We start from the raw sequence: 21,688 nt of genomic DNA, 5'->3' as shown, positions 1-21,688 counted from the left end.
TATTGAATTTTTAAATTAAAACAAAAAAAAAAAAAAAAAAAAAAATAGAGGATATAGTATGCATGATTTAATAAATGATAAATTTTGTTATTCATCATTTTTTTTAGTAGGCTTTAATAATATAGAGATTCGTTAATTTTATTTATTTATTTATTCATGTTTTATACACAGCTATATTTCTTTTTTTTTAAATATTTTTAAAATGATTATAAAATTTGTTATTTAAAATAAAATTTTAATATTTATACTAAACAAAAATTTTTTTTTAATAATTAAATTATGATTTTTTCAGCATTTGCTAATTTAACTTTAATTTTAATTTTTATATATTTTGTTAATTTTTTTTTTTTTTTTTTTTCTATATTAAATTAATAATTAATAATGAAAAAAAATCCAAATGAAGTTATTGAAAAATATGACATAGAATTAATAACAAAAATTATTTTAAATTATAATTTTAAGAGTATAGCTATTCAGTTGCCTGATTCTATGCTAAATGATTCTATTTATATTTGCAATGCTATTCAAAATGAATTGAAAGATAAAAACATAATTATTAATTCTAATATTGATAATAAAGAAAATTGTATGAATCTTCAATGTGAACATAATAAAAGTGAATTAAAAGAAGAAAATACTTCAAAAAGTAATATTAACTTATATGTTTTAGGCGATACTACATTAAATGAATGTTGTGAGGATTATGTAAGTGCTGATCATGTTCATGCAGATTTCTTAATTCATTTTGGTATTTCTTGTCAGTCATTTATAATCCCTTATATTCCATCAATATATATATTTAACAAAAATAAATTAGAGAAGAATTTTTTCCTCAATATTAATAAATATTTGATTGAAAACAAAATTTTTGAACAGAAAAAAATTTCTACTATTTTATGTGATGTTTCTTATGGTAATTCTATGAATGATATCGCTGCTTCTTTTATGCATAAAAGTATTTTTGATTATTGTATTTCATTTGACAATAAAGTAATATTTAATGTAGACAATGATATTTTCACAAATAACAGTTTTTATGTAAATAGTAACGAGAAAGGAGAAAAAGAGGAAGTTAATTTAAGAGAATATAATAATGATGATGAAAATGATAACTTAATATTTACAAACGTAATTATATGTATTCATAGAATTGCTAATAATATAAATAAAAAAGTGTATTATGGATTTTTTAATAAATACGTTGCATTTGATATTGAAGAAAAAATAAATGAAAAATATTTTTTTCTATGTGGAAGATTATTATTTAAAATTTTTTATAATGTAAAAACAAAACATTTTATTTACAAAATAGTAAATAAAGAAGAAAATTTGTCTTCAGAAAACATGAACCTATTTATATTTCCATATAAAAATGATAATTTTTTAAATAGAACTTTGTTAGAATACGGAAATGATTACGATATATTTATTTATAATGAAGAAAAAATTTTTATGAAGAATAATACAATAGATAAAATTTTATTAAAGAGATACAATTTAATAGAAAAATGTAAAAATTCTGATATTTTTGGTATAATATTAGGTAACGTAAATTTGGATAAGAATATTGAATTAAGAAAATTAATTAATTATATTTTAAGAAAAAACGGAAAGAAATGCTTCATAATTGTTACTAATAAAATAAATAGTGCAAAATTAGAAAATTTTCTTGATATTGAAATATATATATTACTGACTTGTCCTGAAAATAATTTATTAGAACTAAAAGATTTTTCAAAAAAAATAATAAATGCTTATGAATTTTTTATTGCATATGATTATATTGATTGGGAATGTAAATATGTATTTGAATTTTACGATTTGTTAAATATTACAACAATAAAAAAAGAATTTGAAAATATGCATAAGAATAAATATTTTTTATGGGAATCTGCTAATGAATTAACGAGTTTACAAGATGAAGAAAAAAATGAAAATCAGGAGAAAAATAGTGAGGAAAATTTAATATTAGAAAAATATGATCATTTAATTGATTATAATTCATGTATTCCTATAGAAGAGCAAAAGAAATTTATAATAAAATTTCATGACAAATCTCAAATGTGCGAATATTTTATCAATTCATTAAAAGAAAATGAAAAAAGAGAATTTAAAGGAGTTGATATGAATTATAATATTAATAGCATTCCTGAAATTGTTCAAGGATTAAAGGGAATAGCACAAAGATATAACTCAGATATGAAATTTTTTAATAAAAATGCATAAAAAGACAACATAAGATAAAAAATAATATATCTATATACAGTTTAAAAAATTATATGTACTACTTAGAAGAAAAGTGAACAAAGATAAAATTTCGAATTCATATTATATTTGATTTTTTTATTAATTTTCGTGGTTATATATATATTTTATAAAAATAAAAGAATTTACTTATACTTTTATTTTATGCTTTCAATATTTGTTTTTTGTAAAATAAATGAAACTCATTTTTTCATTTTTTAATTATTTTATGACTATTTTATTTTTCTTTAAATATATGATGTTAAAAAATTAGAGATTAAAATGTTTTATTTTCATATATAGTTACTTTAATAACATCAGTTTGAATTCCTGTTTTAACTTTTAAAAAATATTTCTACCTTTTATAATTTATTAATTAATTTAAATTTTGTTAAAGTAACATGGAACATCTTTTTTTAAATAAAATATTTCCAAAAATTTTATCTTTGTTTTGCCATATATTCTTTTGCTTTTTTTTTTCTTTTATACAGTTATTTTAAAATCCAAAAAGATAATAAACTATATTTTTTTTCTTTGTTCTATTCTTTATTTAATATTACTAAAAATATTTTGAACTAAAAAGTAAAATTATAAATAAGTATTTATATATATACTATTTATTTAAGAATTTTTTTTTGTTCTAGCATATATAGTATGTTAAAAATATTATAACTTAATTTCTTTAATTTTGTGTATAAAAAAAAAGATAAGATAAATATAAATATAATATATTTATGTTTATAGTTCAAAAAATTACAGTAAAATATATAGTTTATTATTATTTGAAGCTTTATTTTAAAGAGTGAAAAAAAGAAAATGCAATGATAATTAGGAAAATTAATCTACTGTAGCTAATTTTTAAAATTTAAAAAAAAAAATATAAAATAAAAAATTTTAATGGAATCAAAGATATTATTGCAATTTGAATTTAAAAAAAAAAAAAAATAAAAGTAAAATAAAAAAATATATAAAATAAAAAATAATAAAAAAAATGAAAAATAAAAATAAAAAAAATAGGAAGAAAAAAAGTACTTTGGCATGTTAAATTGTTTAGTATTTTATAATAAATAGATATTCATTAATATTAAAAGTTTTTTATTTTATTATATATATTTATAAAGTAAATATAATAGAAGCATATATATATATATATATATTATATTACATTTTTCATGTTGGCCTAAATAATAAAATTACAATTTTTATTATAAAAAAATTTAGATTCATTTATGTTGTTAGAAAAAAATGAAAGATATCGCTTTTTTCTTTTTGCCTACTGGAATACTTTTATCTATTTTGCTATTAAGTGGTGTAGCAATGCTTCAGAGTTTAGCTATTTCTCTTCATAAAAAAAGTATTAATTTCCAAATTTACGATCATAAAATAAATATATCAATATCATCAATTATATCCTTATATTCATTATTAAGATTATCGTGTACAATTCTTGAATTAAATAAGTATGATAATGAGAAAATAAATTTTGAAAACATTAATTCACTTAATTTAAATAGATCATATTTAAAAAAAATGAGACTTCAGAGAAATTTCTGGATTTTATTATTATGTTCAATAACTTGGATTTTTTATATTCGTTTTACATACTTACTTAAATACTATAGGGAAAAAGTAAAAAAAAGTGATCAAGAATATGAAAAAATATTAGAAGGAAAGTTCAGGGATGGTGAATTAGAAAACAGAGAACTAAAACATACAGATGAAATAAAAGGTGAAGATAAAGTATTAACAAAAAAAAATGAATCTAATGAAGCAGAAGAAGAAAATAAGAGTGATAAAGTAGAATCTTCTATTCTTACTGATAAAAATAAGAAAAAAGCAGAATTAAGACAAAGGCGTTAAATAATACATTAAAAATATATAGATTTTTTTTAAAACAAATTTTATTAGCATACATAAATTTTATTTATATTTTTTTAATACATTAATTGATATTATTAATTATTTTAATTAAAAATATATATTTATCTTAAAGTCTTCTAATTTATGCTTTTTTTTTTTTTTTTTAAATCTATAAATTAATATATATTTTTTTAATTCTTATATGTATATATATATATAGTTATTATAATTAAAAAAAAATTAATAAATAAAATAAAAAAAATTTTTAAAATAAATTATTTTGGTTTTCATATTATCAATATAATATTTATTTAATTTTAATATGCAATTTTTCTCCTGCTTTATACATAAATACAATTTCTTTTTTTTTTTTAATCATCTTTTCTCATTTGGGTATACTGTAGTCGATATTTTTGCAATAACCTCTCTCTTTTTTCGTCTTCGTCTTCTTCTTCTTCTTCTTCTTCTTCTTGTTCATATTTATATTTCTCATCATTTACACTATTTCCTTTTCCTTTTATACGAGTAGTTTTGTTTGTATCAAATTCTTCACATAATTTAGAAGTTTCTTCCATTTCTGTTAATTCATTTATAATTCTTTTTTCTTCTTCTATTAACCATAAAGGTTTGATATATTTAACAATACACCCTTTACTTCTCATTCTTTCTAAAAAATGAATCATATCAAGGTTTGGTCTTGCTGTTTTTGGTAAAATTTCAAATTTATAAGGCTTTATATGAGCTCTTAAATTAACTCTTTCCATATAAATAATAGTAACTGATCCTCCAACTTTTTTGATAACGTCTATAGAGGATTGATCTGCGTTAGAAACTTCGATATCAATTTTGTAAGGGAATGGATAATCATTAACGTTAAATAGTTTTACTCCATTTTTTACTTTTACACATTTTGAATCATGTAAATGTCTTTGAGTAATAGGAAATCTGATATCTAATCTCCCTTTTTCAATAAAATATCTCAATTTAGATAAATTTAAACAATCATAATTTTTCTTTTGTCTACTTAACCATGCTTCAGGCCATTTTGGTAATCTTCTATATAAAGGGGTTCTACCACTCTCAAATGTTCGACTATTAGGTCTACCAGATTTTCTATGTTTGTGTTTGTCTCTTATTCCCTTACCTGGGCATTTATCTCCCCTTCCTCTTTTTTTTTTTCTTTGTCTATTTAATCCTAAGGATCTTAGATTTCTAGGTTCAATAGGAAAAAAACTTTTTTTACTATAAGCAAATCTTCTATTAAATGGATGACTTTCAAAATTTTTTTCTGATCCATCATGAAAAATTTCCCTAAAATGTTTTGCTATTTTTAATTCAGATAAATTACAATTATGTTGATTAATTGAATCCTTCAAATTACTATTTTCTCCACTTACATTTTTCACATTGCCCTTTTCAAAATAGTTCCGACTACTTATGTATCTAAATAATGGAAACTTATTAGTGCATAAGAATTTTGTTAAAGTACTACATAATTTACCATTTTTTATCATATTATCAAGAAAAAAAAAAAAAAAACACTCTTAAAAATGTGTTTTCAAATCAAAATATTTCCTAAAAAATAAAAGAAAAAAAAAAAAATTAAGTTGAAAAAAGTTAAAAAATGATAACAAATTTTGTAATTTTACATATTTTGTAAAATATTATTCGTCTTATATAATAGAATTTTATTTTTTTTCTATATGTAAAAAATTAAAATTGATTATATATATATATATATATATATTTATGAATATAAGAACATATTTTATAATTTTTAAAAGAATTTATCTATAAGCTCATTAATTTATATTATTAACAAATGTATTTTTATTTTTTCTTATATACTTATTAGATCAAGTTTCTACACAAAAAAAAAAAAAGATTTTGAATATAAATTATTAATTTAAAAATTATTTATAAAAAAAAAATATATATAATTTTTTTATATAATATAAATTCCTAAATATTATATATATATTTAGTAAAAATGAAAAATATGTGTTTAATGTTGGAAATAAAAAAAAATAAAAATTCATTCAAAATTTACTGAAAAATAAAGATAAAAATATATATATATATTTTCAAATATATGTACTACTAAAATTATTACATAAAAAAAAATAAAATATAATAAAAATAAAAATTTTGTATCTTTATAATAAATAATATCTTTACAAGATAATTGTTTACATTTAAATTAAATGCTTTTACAAAATTAGTTTTTATATCAACATAAATATATATATATATTCCTTTTTTTTTTAATTTTTTTTTATATTGTGTTCTTGTAAAATTAATGTTGTTAAATGAAATATATATATAATATATACACATTTATTTTTATAATACATTATATATATTATTAGTATCGTTATACTCAAATAATATAACATGCATCAAGTAAAAGAGTTAAAATACAAATACATATAAAAATTTTAAATTTATATATTTTAATAATTATTTTTTGATAAATATAAACATAGTTTGTTATATAAATAGGTTTTTTTTTTTTTTTTATTTTAGAAAATAAATATTCATATTTCAAAAAAATAACTATTTTATGAAATATATGGTTGAGATTTTAAAAGAATTTTTTATAAATAATATTTAATGTTCAGTATATTGAACTCATTTTTTTGTTATAAAGAAAAAAATGAATAAATAAATAAATACATAAAATAAAATTTATCCTCCTTAAATATTAAAATATGATTATATATACATAAATATATATATATATATATATATATTTAGAATATTTAATATTACTGAAAAAATTTATATTTAAATGAATACTTTTTATTAACAAATTGTTTAATGTAAATAAATATATATATATATATATATAGTATACTTATTTTTTTAAAACTATTTCATATCATATATAATTTAGTTAGTAAATTTTTTCGAAATATTTTATTTTTTGACTAATTTTTTATTTATTTTTGTACAACTTTAATTATTATTTTATTTTATTATTTTTTTTACATGAATTATACGTATATATTTTGATAGAGAGTATGAATAATTTTTTATAAGTGAATAATATGCATTTTTTCATTTAAATTTTTTATAATTGATGTAATTTATCCTTTTATTTTTGAAATGTGTAAGTATAAGTTACATGTAGTTAGGTTTTTATGAAAATATTGTTATTGTAGTATACATTATTTAATAGGAATTTAAAAAATACATTTTAAACTGCTTAATGAATAGTATAAGTTCTAGTATTTGCAATTCTTTTAATTATAATAAAATTTTATAAATTCCTATTTTTCGAATATATGTACAGTATATTTAGATACACATAAGTTTGAAAAAATGTGTAGCTATGAAATAGAGAACAACTGCACCCTTTATATTTGTACAGATAATTATGAAATCCCATCTATAAATGAAATTCAAAAGAAATTGGAAAGTCAAAATGTTGAGAAAAAAATTGAAGGAATGGAGAATTTGATTTTTAATATTATACAGGGGGAGCCATATGGAAACCTATTGATGTGTGTAATAAGATTCATAGTACCTCATAAAGATCATAGATTAAAAAAGATGAGTCATATTTTTTTTGAAATTGTTGATAAATGTAATAACGATGGTAGTCTAAAAGAAGAAATGATATTAGTTTGCAATGCTTTAAGAAATGATATTATTTCTCCTAATGAATATGTGAGAGGATCAACTTTAAGATTATTAAGTAAAATAAAATATTTAAAAATATTAGATCCATTAATTGAAGCTATTACAAAAAATTTAAGTCATAGGCATAGTTACGTAAGAAAAAATGCAATAAGTTGTATTCATACAATTATCAAAGAACATGGACTCGATGTAATACCTAATTCTGTTAAGGAAGTAGAAAAAATGTTATTTCTTGAAAATGACATATCTACGAAACGCAGTGCATTGTCTATGCTGACAGATATTGATCCTTTAACCACATTAAAATACATACTTTCCTTAAATGATCAATTATATGATACTGCTGATGTAATACTATTAGAGGTTATACATTTATTCAAAAAGTTGTATATTCCTCATGTATTTGATGACTCATATTTACTAATAAATGATGAAGATGAAGAAAATGAAGAAGACAGAGAGGAAAATGGCTCAGAAGAAGAAATTTATGAAAATGAAAATGAAGAACAAGAACAAGAACAAGATTTAGCTATAAAGAGAAAAAAGGAACTAATAGATAATGAAAGAAATATTAATACTAGTTATAAAAAGAAAGATATTTATAATAATAATAATAATGATAATTTAAATGGGAAAAATTGTTTATTATATGAATTGGGTGAAGATATTCATCAATTAAAAAAGAAAAAAGTAAACGAAAATGATTATAGTCAATATAAAAATAATGTTATTAAAATACTTTTAAATATGCTAAGTAAAAATGTTAGTAATAGTGTATTATATGAGGGAGCATGTTGTCTTCTATATATGAGCAATTCTGCTTTAAGCATAAAAACAGCTAGTGAGTGTTTTATTAAGTTACTGATTAATCAGCATGATAATAATATTAAATTAATTGTTATTGATAAATTGTATTATATTATGTGTAAATGGAAACATATATTAGAAAATTATATCATGGATTTATTGAGAGCTTTAAGCTTTCCTTCAAGAGATATAAAAATAAAAATTTTAAATTTGGTATTACATGTATTAACAAAAAGGAACGTACATTTAGTTTTAAATGTTTTAAAAAAGGAATTATTAAAGTTAAATGATCAAATTGTTTATGCAAAGAATTTAACTCAAAAAAATATGCAAACAAATACAAATCATCAATTAAACAGCTTTAAAAATATTAATGATATTTTTCAAATGAATAATATGTCAACGAACTATCAAGAAGTGAATAGTTATAAAAAAATTCTAATTAAATCATTACAACATATATGTAATATGCATTCTAATGAATGCTTAAACATCGTTGATTTGTTATTATTATATGTAAACGATGATGAAAAAGAAATAAATTATGAAGCAGCAGTATGTATCAGAAAGCTAGCAAACAATAAAATTTTTCAAAAGAATATACTTCAGAAAATATTTGATGCTATTTTTGACATTAAAAAACCCACTATATTAAGAATTTTCTTCTGGATATTAGGACAATATATGAATGATGAAAATATGATTACTGATTTTATGAACAAATTATATGAAAATTTATCTTCATTTTTAAATAGTAATATTGACTTAGACATTATTAATAAAATACAAAATGAGAAATTTAAAAAAAATAAAACGATGAATTTTAATTTATCAAATTCTAATATTCAGACAAAAACTGTAATATTAGAAGATGGCACATATGCAACAGAAGCATTTTTAAAAAATTACAATTTATCTTCAGATGACAATAAAAATAATTTGCATTCGTTTGCTTATGATTTATTATGTGAAAATGACGATTTACTTTTATGTGTTATATGTGTTTGTCTAACAAAATTATATTTAAAATTATTATCAAAAGTTAATGATTCCTTTGAGTTTTTAAATATTTCTTCAAATCAATCAGCAAACAGTCTTTCAAGAAATTCGTCATATAATTCAAAAGAATTAAATAAAACACTTCAAAATGGTAGTGTAACTGAAAAAATAAGCAATTCAAATAGCGAATTTTTAATTGAAAATATTAATGAATTTAGAAATAAATCTATATATATATTAGCAAGTATTATAAAATATATAGGCCAGAAAAACGCAAAGTGTGCAATTAGTATTTATGAAAATGATAGCAATCTTATCAGAATAAATCAATGTCTAAAGATATTTTTAAAAATAACTAATGGAAAGAAGATTATAGATAAGCAAACTCAAAATTTAATAAGAACTTTTTTAAACGGAGATGATTATTTTCAAAAGTTTTTGGAAAAAGAAGAAGAAAAATATTGCTGTATATACGGTTCTACTTATAAAAATATTAAAAAGAAAAATAGAATAAATAAAGATATTCCAACAGAATTAATTGATATAAGCAAACTTCCAAATGATGAAATGCCAATATGTGAACAAGATAAGGCAAATGTAGACGATGATATTTATTTCAGAGTATTAAAAGAAAAAAAAAATATACTAAACATGCTTGATGAGGAGTCTATTTCAACGAATGAAAATTTAGAAAAACTGAAATTAAAGTATACATTAAATAATGACATTTTATTTGAAGAAAATGAATTTAAATATCCTTCATTTAAGCATAATTACTCTTCCTTATTCTTAGCTAAATTATATAATTCCCAAAGATTAACAGGAACAGACGATGATATATTTATTGAAGCATTCCCTATTATTTCAAACATTAATTTAATTATAGAATTTTATGTATATAATCAATCAGGAGTATACTTACAAAACATATACTTCAATTTATCAACTCATGGAAATTTAAAACCTATAGATAAAATACCAGTATTTAATTTATCTCCGTATGAAAAACGCAAATTTAAAATAAGTGTAAAAGTTCATACAACAGAAACAGGAATCATATTTGGATACATTTTTTATGAAAAAAAAAATGATAGTAATAAAAATTATATTGTGTTAAATGAATTGAATATTAATATGACTGATTATATAAATGCTTCATTTATATCTTCCCATCTTTTTCGTATAATGTGGTCTGAATTTGAATGGGAAAATAAAATTAATATTAATACCTCTATCAGGTTTTAACTTCAAAAAAAAAAAAAAAAATCATTTTCTCTCTTTTTTTTTTTTTTCTCTTTCACTCTATATATATATATATATATATATATTTATGTTTACATTATTTATTTTTCAGAGATGCATTTGAATTATTGAAGCTGATTATAAAAAATACTAACATGACTATAGTTGAGAAGTTTATGCCTTTAGAATATTATGAATTAGAAACTAAAAATAGGCCTGAACAAGCTAACGTTAATCCAATTGATATATATATATCTTACATTTCAAATTTAGAAGATTTGAAATGTTTAATTAATAACTCAGCTTTCTTTGCTATCAACTTATTTTCTCGAAGCATATTTGGAGAAGATTCCTTAGCCAACTTATCTATTCAAAAAAATTCTGATGGGAAATTATCAGGAAGTATAAGAGTTCGAAGCAGAACACAAGTATTTAAAAAATAAATAAATAAAACAAAAATAATAATTTTATATGGATTTTATTTCATTTTGTTGTCTTTTTTTAATATGAAATACTTGGTTTATAAATTTTTATATATTCTGTTCACTTTTTTTTTTTATATTTTTTTTTTTCAAATAGGGAATAGCTCTTAGTTTAGGAGATAAAATAACACTTGTTCAAACGGAAATAAATAAAGAAAATTGATTATTTTTACTTTATTTTATTTTTTTGATTTTTTCGGAATTTGAATATATTTTTGCTTGAAATAAATATCTGAAATAAAAAAAAAATTTTTAGTATATTTTTTTTTCTGAATTGGGTTTTTTTTTTTTTATGTTATATTTATTCTTATATATTTTTTAACATGCTTTTTAAAAATGAATTTAATAAAGTGTCTTAATATATTTTACACTATATATTTTTTTATAAGAATTTATTATTAAAAGAGAAAAAAATGCATAAATACAAAAACAATAATTTTTTAATATTAAAATAAATAATATTTTAAATTTATACAAAAAATTAAAAAAAAACTATCATAATGTAATTTATATAAATAAAAAAAAAAAGATGTAATTATGATCAGTCTTGTTTAAATAATTTTGAAGATTTCATATAAAAAAAAAAAGGGAATCAACAAATATTTCATAGAATTTTTAAAAAATTACAAAAAAATAGCAAAATTTTGTATAATTTTAAAAAAATACATATTTTATTTATATATATAATTATTATTAATGTTTTTTTATGTAAATATATCTTAAATTATTAAATTGTATTTTTTTTTTTTTGACTATTTTAAAAGAAAAAAAAAAAAAGAGGAATACACATTTAAAAAGAATATATAAAAATAAAATAAAAATGTCATATTAAGACAATAGCTACAAAATTTTTAATTTAAAATCTTTTTTATGAATAGGACTTTAAATTTTCATTTATATTGTTACATACATATATATTATATAAATGGTTATGGCTTTTTATGTATTTTTTATAAGATATAGAGAAATGTAAGCAAAGTTTTTATATGAATTTCTTTTATTATATAAAATATTAAAATTAATTTCTTTTTATAAATGTTTATATATTTTTAAAATTTTGTCACATAAAAAAATAATATATATATATATATATATATATATATATATATATATATATATATATATATGCAAATATCCCAAGATGGCATTTTCTTTATTGTTTTTTTAAAAATAGTTTAAAATCCTTTGATAAAAAGGGTATTTGTTTATTTGAACATGTATTCATATATATATACAAATAGTGTAATAAATATATATACATAATTATATAGATAATTATTTTTTTTTTGATAAAAATGATGAAATATATTACAGCAAAAAAAACTGTAAGTAGCTCAGATACTGAGAATTCTGATATTGATTCTAATATTAACTATTCCTTAGAAGAATTAAAAATAAAAATGGAAATAGCACAAAAAAAGCATTTTGGTTATAAAAATTTAAAAGATTTTCAAGTAGAAGCAGTTCATGCAACTTTTCATAAAAGAGATAGTTTTATTGTTATGGCTACTGGAATGGGTAAGTCTCTATGCTATCAGATTCCCTCATTAATGGATGAATCAAAAAAAAAATTTACAATTGTTATATCACCTTTAATATCTTTAATGAAAGATCAAGTAGATAATTTAAACCGAAAAAAAATATCTTCAGTATTTTTGGGAAGTGGTCAAAAAATGAATAGTGAAAAAATTTTAACTCAAATTAAACATGGTGTATATAATATAGTATATTGTAGTCCAGAATATGCATTAAATAATAAAAATTTATTTACATTATTAAAAAAAAGAATATTATTAATAGCAATTGATGAAGTTCACTGTATGTCTGAATGGGGTCATGATTTCAGACCATCATATAGAAAATTAAATGAATTAAGAAGTATATTAAAAGAAATACCTGTTATGTGCTTAACAGCAACCTGCACAAAAAATGTTCAAAGTGATATTTTAAAAAATTTAAATTTTGATTTAAGTAATTGCTTAATTAAAAGAAGTAGTGTAAATAAAAAGAATTTGTATTATAGTGTTAGAACAAAAACTAATCTATATGATGATTTAAAATATATATTAGATATCCCAGTTAGAAAGTCATTAGAAAGAACTAAAAAATTTATAGATAATTCTAAGATATGCCCATATAATTCTACTTTAATATATGTAAATTCTAAAAAAGAGTGTGAAAGTATTCATGATTTTTTAAAGGATAAAGGATTATTAGTCAGTATGTATCATGCTGATTTAAGTAATGAAGAAAAAAAAGATGCACATGAAAAATTTTTAAAAGATGAAATACAAATTATAGTAGCAACGGTTGCTTTTGGAATGGGTATTGATAAGCCAGATATTCGAAGAATTATTCATTATGGATTTGCTAGATCATTAGAAGCATATGTTCAGCAAGTTGGAAGAGCAGGTAGGGATAATAGTAATGCAGAAGCCATCCTTTTTTTTAATATTAATGATGAGTCTAAAACAAAGAATATTATTTTAAGAGAAAATACAGCTAATAATTTAATAGAAACTAATTTTGAAAGAGTTAAGCATATTATTACTATGTTTACTGATGCATCTGATTATGCCTATTCCACTGCTTGTAGAAGAAAAAAAATTTATGAATATTTTGATGAAAAACCATTAAAAGCTATAGACATTGATATTTTTGATCAGAAAAACAACGAAGGTGTGTGTTATTATGTAGAAAAATATGATATCTATTTATGTGCAAGATGTGATAACTGCATGCATTATTTAAGTGTAATTAAAAAAAAAAAAAAAGAAATTGGTAAAATATATAGTAATACTAATAATATAAGTATTAATAATAGTATTCTAAAGGGAAAAGATAATGAGAATCATGAAAAAGATGATAATAATAAAAATGCAAGAAAGAATATTAAAATATCTAATCTATCGTCATCTATATTTGATGATTTAGTTGATTTGACACATGAATTAAAAGTCTTATTAAGCTGTATATCATCCTTAAAAGGAAAAACTGGAATATCCACTATTTGCAAAATTTTAGTAAAAAGCAAAGAATCAAGTATAATTAAAAAAAACTATCACAATATTAAAGAGTATGGAAAAGGAGAACACAAATCTACTAATTGGTGGTCTTCTTTTATGAAAGTTGCGAGAAATGATAAATTCATTAAAGAAACATTAAATTATGGAAGTGATATGAGTTACATAAGCATTGGATTAACAAGTAAAGGAGAAAAATTTATAAACGGAGAAGAGAAATACATTATTAGCTTACCTTTTTTCTTATCCAATTCTATGAAAAATTCCGATAATAAAAAAAATAATAAAAATAAAAGTAAAAATAAAAACAAAAATAAATATAATAGAAATTATGAAGTAGAAATAAATAGTACTGAAAGAAATGATTTTGCTAGCACAGATACTAATAAAAAAAAATTCCAGAATTATTTTATCAATAATTTAGAAAAAGAAAATTTTAAGAAAGATGATTCAGAAGTAGATGAAAAATTTTCACAGGAAAATATAAATAATAATAATAAAAATACTATTAATAAGTATGATTATTTCAATATTGATAAAAATAGTTATCATAAAGATAATGAAGAAAAAGAAAGAAAATTAACAAATGAGCAAATAAATGATTCTATTATGAAAATTTTATTAAGAACAAGAATGTTAGAAGCAAGAAAACAAAACATCCCTCCTTTTCAATTAATTTCCGACCAACCATTAAAAGATATATGCTACAAAAGATTAACATCAGTAGATTTAATAAGAAAGCATGTTGATAATATATCACCAATATGCCCAAATAATTTTTTAGAAAAAATCGTATCAGGCATTAGAGGCTTTTGTTTATTACATGAATTAGAAACAGATATAAATATAAATTATTATAATCAAAATAATATTTCTTCTGTTCCTAATATACAAGAATCGTCATTGAACAAGTTTTCTAATTTAATATCTTCTTTTGAATACGATAAAAATCAAAATATTACAACTCAGAATAATGAGAAAAATAAATATAGATACTTTAATAATAGAGATAATAATCAACATTTCAGTGAACGAAATTACATTAATAATAATAACAATGTAAGTAATTATAAAAGTAATTATCCCAATAATAATGATAGGAATTATATCCCAAATAATATTAATAATAATTATAATAAGGCTATTTACAATGAATATAAAGATGATCTAGAATGCAAAAAATATCCAAATAATAATAATTATATTAGAGGGAATCATGCTATTAACAATGTTGATGAGTACAATAATGGTGATAAGAGTTCTTATAAAAATGTTTATAATAGAGATCAAATTGATAATAATAATCATTACAGTAAATTTAATGTAAATAACTTTAATAATAAGCACGACATTAGTCATCATAATAATGATAATTATTATAATAAGCATCAGCAAAATTATTTAAGTCGAGATATAAAAAATATGAATGTTAATAATAAAAGTAGCCATATAGACAGTGGTTTTAACAGAGATAATCCAAATGGAAACATAAATAAAATGCTTAAAAACGAAAAATTAACAGTTCTTAATAAATTATGTTATAAAGATTGTGACAATAGTAATTATGATCATAATAATAGCAGCAAAATGAAAAATGATTTGAGTGCTTTTTTTGATGACGATTTTAAATTTATAAATGAAGTGCAAAATTTAAGTTTGAGTGAAAAGAGTTCTCTTTTAGAAAATAAAAGAGATAAAGAAGATATTGCAAAAATACATAATTTTCCATATTTTGAGAATAAAGAAAAAACTCGTATAAATGAATATTGCATGAATGAACAAAAAAGCTTAAATATTAACCAAAACAATAAAACACATTTAAAAATGTCTCATAATTTTTCTTCTGTTAATAATAATTTAAATTTATCAGAAAAGGTTTTTATCAATTCCTTAAATACAAAAAGTACCATAGAAGAGAAGAAAAAGGATTTCATAAACGAGAAGAAAAAAAAACTTGATCTAATAGATTCTTTTACATATGATGATAATAAAAATTATGAAAAAGATACATTAATTCATTCAACAAACTTTGAAAATTTATCATTTAGAGATTTAAAAAAAAGAAAAATTTAAAAGAAATATTTAATTTAAAACGAATGTACATATATATATATATATATATGCTATTTCTTTTTTTTTTTTCTTTTTTTTTTTAGTTTTTACAATAATTTTTTAAATCTGTCAAATCAAATATTTTTTTAATTTTTAATTTTTAATTTTATTTGATTATTCATTTCATGTTATTTTATTTTTTTGTTTTGTATTATATTTTTAAATGAAAATATTTTCAAAAATCATCTTTTGGCAAATTCAATAAAGAAAAGTCTATATTATCATTTGGTGCCTATTCAAAAAAAAAAAAAGAAAAATAAAAAATTAAAAAAAAAAAATTATTAATATATAAAATAATATATTATATGAATTAAAAAAGAATATAAAAGTAAAAGTGATAATTGTAAAAATCATAAAATATTACATCCCACATGAAAATATGTAAATCAACCATATAAATTATACATAATAAGTAATAATTTTTGTTTTAATAATAAATGAATTAATTTTAAAAAATAAATTATATCTATAGAGTTTTATACTTTTGTTCTTTTATGATGCATAAACAAGGTTATTGTTCTAAATAACTGAAATGAAAATCGTAATACTGTTAAACTATTAGAAATAATCTCTTCTATTTCTTTGTTTTTTGTTTTAACAGTACTAGTTTCATAAAATATTTTCAAATCTCCACTACTTATTAGTAGGAAAAAGCACATAAATGTAACTGTTACATCAAATAATCCATCAAAATGATAAAAATAATTACTACCCTATAAATAGACAATTTTTTTTTTTTTTTTTTGTTAATAAAGAATTTAAAAATACATGTAAACATAAATATATACATACATTTTTAACATTATTCGAAATTTCTTTTATAATAAAGAATAATTAAAAATATATATATATATATATATATATATGTATATTTATTTATTTTATTACTTCAGTCATTAATCTTAAACAAACTTCTATTAATAACATAAAAATAACAAAGATTTCAGAACAAACAATAAATTTACTCAATATTTTTGTGAAAAAACCATATACTAAAATAAATACATTTAATAAAAGAACAAAAATATACAAATATGATGTAATCTTTGAGTAGTATAAACGATTAGCTAATATATTAAAACAATCACTAGAGAAGTTATTTGAATAATAAAGAAAATTTTCATCTCTTTTTTTGTTAGTGAAAATGTTTTTTAATTTTTCAAATGTTCTTTTATAGTAAATCTTACATTTGGAATAGATATTTAAATGATAAGTGTTATATTCTGATGAATAATTTTCTTTATTTATTATCCTTGAATTTTCTTTTTTACTTATTAAAAATTCATTATCATCATAATTATCATATTCTTCTAATGGCTTTAGAAAATTTAAGTTTTTTTGCATGTAATTAATTTCTTCTTTTATATTTTTTTTTTTTTGTCTTTTCAAATTTAATATGTCACTTATATCTAATAAAACAGGTTCATTTTCATCAGCTGAATTTATCTCATCATCTATGAAACTATCCATTCACTCATAATCCTTATATCAAATGATAACAATGAAAAAAAAAAAATTCTAGTTTCTTTTATTTTTTAATTTTTTTTTTTTTTTTTTATTCCCTTCTTATTAATTTAAATTGTAAATTTAATGAATAGAATAAAAAATACAAGTATGTATATATATACATACGCGTTAGATTAGTGAAATAAATTATATAAGTTTTTAATAATATTTCAGGGTTATAGAAATTTAATTTTATAAATTTTTTTACATATTAATATAAAATACTATTGTTACTATTATTTTACTTTTATAATATAAATTTTATTTAAAAAGCCATTTTTTCAATAATTTTTTATATTTATATAAACATCTATGATAATAACCTAACATTAATTTTGTTAGAATAAATTTCACTTCATTCTTTTTTAAAGATGATGAAAATAATAAATATATATTAATTCACATAATGTATGATTATATAATTAGCATTTAAAAATAACACTTTATAAAAATTTTATAATTCATATATTACTTTTAAATAGCGATTTGTATATAATAATTTGCATTAATAAAATTTATAAAAATATGTGAATTAAAATAATTACACGTAAAAAAAAAAAAAAAAATTTTTTTAATACAACTAGGGATTTATTTTAAAAAGTTTTTTTGGTTCATTGTTGATTTTATGAATTATGAATGCTATAACTTAAAAAAAAAAAATATATTGAATTTTTTTTTTTTTTAAATATGATAAATACTCTAATTCCTTAATTTCTTTTTTTTTTTTAATTAGTTTTGTCAACAATTTTTATATGATGAATTAAGTTTCATCCATGCATTGGAATGAAATAGACGTTTTCATAAAATTGAAATATTCAATTTTTAAAAAAATGATAATTTAATATTTATCATATATTATTTATCTATTTTCAATATCAGTAATAATAAATAAAAAGTAAAAAAGGAAAAAAATACACATTTATACGAACATCTTATTTACCTTAACGATATTGAGGAAATTAGTATATATAATTATATGAAAAGTTATATAACATAAGATAATGAAATAATTACAACTTATAAAAAAAGATGAATAAAATAAATATAATTTATTTTTATAAAAAGTATTTTTTTTATTTATGAATATAATAAACATGATAAATATATAATCTAGATAATATTTTTTTTTTTTGGGATATATTATTAAATTGGATATTAGCATTTTATTATTTATTTATATTTTTTTTTTATTTCAAAGTAAATTGTTTTATTTACTTATTAATTTTTTTTTTTATTATAAAAAATAGTACTTTTATTTCAAATTAAATTATTTATTTTATTTTATTTTTATTTTTTTTTAATTTTATTTTATATTTATTTTTATTTTTATTTTATTTTATTTTTTTTTTTGCACAATATAATATTAGCTTTTATCATTATGCTTTTATTTCATTTTCATAATATCAACTAAATACAAAAAGAAAGAAAAAAGAAAAATAATTAATATATTATTAAAAACTAAAATCTTATTAAAAATACTTTTAAGGTATCCATTATTCTATTTTGTAACTAGATAGAAATAAAATAAATCAAAATATAAAATATTATTCTAATTAAAACATAATATTTCTAGTGCAAATAACAAATTTATTTGTGTAGGATTTGGAATATATCCATTCCTACTAAAAGTTTTGAGATAAAATAACCCTCTTTATTTTTATTACAAAGAATATAATACTATGTTTATATTCGTAAATTTTTAGCTCTTTAGGATATAAATAAAATATATATAATATTTGTTTTATTTTTATTTTATTTTATTTTATTTTATTTTTGTTTTGTTTAATATTTATTTCCAATTATTTATAAAAATGCCCGATCAAAATGGGTTAAGTTATAAAATAATTAATGATGAAAGTGTGATCAAATTTGTAAATAGTCCTATATACAATGAAATCATTGATTTTATTACAAATTTAAATAAGTCAGTTGTAGCTATAGAAATGAGACCTTTAGAACATTTTAAATTAGCAAATGAAAATAAAAAAACTAATGATGATTTCTTACTATTATCAAGAAATGTTTATAATATATTTCAACTAGTAAAAAATATGAATAAATGTATAGATTATTGTCCTCCTGTAAAACAATCTTCTCGTTTCGGAAATAAAGGCTTCCAAAATTTTTGTGATGAATACTATAAGGAAATTGATAATTATTTACCTCAAATTTTAAATGAGTCTAATATACCAAATATATCTGAACATTTTTTTCAATTAGCATATTACTTAAAAAATTCTATTGGAAATAAAAATAGAATAGATTATGGAACGGGGCATGAATTAAATTTCTTGTTGTTTCTTTTTTGTTTAAATAAATTAAATTTTTTTAATGAATCAGATTATAAACATCTTGTTCTTGTCCTATATAGACAGTAATATTTTATTTAAAAAAATATCAAAAAAAAAAAACTACATTTTTTTTTTTTTTCTTTATTATTATTTAATATTTTACATTCATCCATTTATAATATCCTATTTTAATAATTTCTTCTTAATATGTTCAGATATTTAGAGGGAGTAAGAAGAATTCAAATAGTTTACACAGTAGAGCCAGCAGGTAGTAGGGGAGCATGGGGATTAGATGATTTTCAATTTCTTGTTTTTCTATTTGGTGCAGCTCAGCTTTCTTATAATAGAAATATTAAAACAGATGATGTAAAATATATTTTAATATTTCAATTATATATATATATACATATATATATTAATTTTAAATTAATATTTTTTTATTAGATTGAAAAAAAAGAATTATTAGAATTGTGGGCCCCCAAATATTTATATTTTGATGCTTTAAAATATATATCAATGGTATATTAAAAAACTCATAAACAAAAATATTTATAATTTTTTGTTATTTAAATATATATATATTAAAAAACATATTATAATTATATTAATATTGCATATTTTTTTTTTCAGTTAAAGCATGCTCCTTTTCATGAATCCTCCCAAATGTTGTATGATATTTCTGGAGTTGAAACATGGTATCATTAAAAATATAGAAAAAAAATAAAAAAATAAAAACATATTAAAAATAGAAGTTTTTTTTTTTTTGTTTATCATGAAAAGGGAGAAAATTTGTTCAGGGTTACTAAAAATGTATCAAGCTGAAATTATTCAAAAGCGTCAAATATTACAACACATTTTATTTGGAAAATTAATTGACTTTTAAAATTTTTAACATATTTTTATTTTATTTTTTTTTAATCTTATATTTAAAATAATTTATTTTTCTTAAAGTAAAATAGTATTCTTTTTCTATTTTTTATTATACATATATATATGCATACATATTTTATTTTATTTATTTTTTTTAAAATGTAACTGCTTTTAAATAGTTTTTTTTATGTGATTATTTATACTCAGTAAAATATTCATAATATAAATGTAATGAACATAAATATCATTATATTAAATTTTAAATATTTTTTTTTTATTCCACAGATTAATACGAATTTTTTTTTTTTTTATCATAATTTTTTATACATAATGAAAAGATTTTTTTTTTTTACAACATGGAAATAAAGTGCAACTTTCTGCACATTCTTAGATCATTTAAAAAAAAAAAAAAAGCAAATACAATATAGGCTTCTAAAAAATGAAATATATTAATGTTCGTTTTAAAAAAGTAATAAGAGAAAAAAAATATCCATATATATAAATATACATGTAAATGTAATAATATTTGTCTATCTTTTTCATCCATGAAAAAGAATCAGTGAATGTGTTTTAATTAAATACTTCATTGTATTTCACTATATTATTT

General features: G+C 18.6%; 7 protein-coding genes across 7 annotated transcripts; 5 read left to right on the top strand and 2 right to left on the bottom strand.

Moving 5' to 3' along the window:
• Positions 1-381: 381 nt before the first annotated feature.
• PRELSG_1321600 (diphthamide synthesis protein, putative) lies at positions 382-2,226 on the top strand (the record flags this gene model as incomplete). The annotated part of the gene is made up of 1 exon (XM_028678749.1): positions 382-2,226. The coding sequence occupies one exon, from the start codon at positions 382-384 to the stop codon at positions 2,224-2,226; it is 1,845 nt and encodes a 614-aa protein (XP_028535864.1).
• A 1,263-nt stretch (positions 2,227-3,489) lies between these two features.
• Positions 3,490-4,104, top strand: PRELSG_1321500 (conserved Plasmodium protein, unknown function; the record flags this gene model as incomplete). Its single annotated transcript, XM_028678748.1, has 1 exon — positions 3,490-4,104. One exon carries the CDS (start codon positions 3,490-3,492, stop codon positions 4,102-4,104), a length of 615 nt encoding a protein of 204 aa, XP_028535863.1.
• Positions 4,105-4,475: 371 nt separating this feature from the next.
• On the bottom strand, positions 4,476-5,618 carry PRELSG_1321400 (mitochondrial ribosomal protein L15 precursor, putative; the record flags this gene model as incomplete). Its single annotated transcript, XM_028678747.1, has 1 exon — positions 4,476-5,618. The coding sequence occupies one exon, from the start codon at positions 5,616-5,618 to the stop codon at positions 4,476-4,478; it is 1,143 nt and encodes a 380-aa protein (XP_028535862.1).
• A 1,810-nt stretch (positions 5,619-7,428) lies between these two features.
• On the top strand, positions 7,429-11,442 carry PRELSG_1321300 (coatamer beta subunit, putative; the record flags this gene model as incomplete). The annotated part of the gene is made up of 3 exons (XM_028678746.1): positions 7,429-10,793; positions 10,910-11,225; positions 11,377-11,442. The coding sequence occupies 3 exons, from the start codon at positions 7,429-7,431 to the stop codon at positions 11,440-11,442; spliced, it is 3,747 nt and encodes a 1,248-aa protein (XP_028535861.1).
• Positions 11,443-12,574: 1,132 nt separating this feature from the next.
• PRELSG_1321200 (ATP-dependent DNA helicase, putative) lies at positions 12,575-16,375 on the top strand (the record flags this gene model as incomplete). Its single annotated transcript, XM_028678744.1, has 1 exon — positions 12,575-16,375. The coding sequence occupies one exon, from the start codon at positions 12,575-12,577 to the stop codon at positions 16,373-16,375; it is 3,801 nt and encodes a 1,266-aa protein (XP_028535860.1).
• A 214-nt stretch (positions 16,376-16,589) lies between these two features.
• On the bottom strand, positions 16,590-17,884 carry PRELSG_1321100 (conserved Plasmodium protein, unknown function; the record flags this gene model as incomplete). Its single annotated transcript, XM_028678743.1, has 3 exons — positions 16,590-16,646; positions 16,897-17,127; positions 17,303-17,884. 3 exons carry the CDS (start codon positions 17,882-17,884, stop codon positions 16,590-16,592), a joined length of 870 nt encoding a protein of 289 aa, XP_028535859.1.
• Positions 17,885-19,731: 1,847 nt separating this feature from the next.
• PTPA (serine/threonine protein phosphatase 2A activator, putative) lies at positions 19,732-21,094 on the top strand (the record flags this gene model as incomplete). The annotated part of the gene is made up of 5 exons (XM_028678742.1): positions 19,732-20,294; positions 20,427-20,577; positions 20,656-20,730; positions 20,842-20,906; positions 20,992-21,094. 5 exons carry the CDS (start codon positions 19,732-19,734, stop codon positions 21,092-21,094), a joined length of 957 nt encoding a protein of 318 aa, XP_028535858.1.
• Positions 21,095-21,688: the final 594 nt, after the last annotated feature.

The sequence above is a fragment of the Plasmodium relictum genome, assembly GCF_900005765.1.
Source record: "Plasmodium relictum strain SGS1 genome assembly, chromosome: 13".
Taxonomy (NCBI): domain Eukaryota; phylum Apicomplexa; class Aconoidasida; order Haemosporida; family Plasmodiidae; genus Plasmodium; species Plasmodium relictum.
The sequence above is the reverse complement of the archived record's forward strand: the minus strand, read 5'-3'. Positions and strand labels throughout refer to the sequence as shown.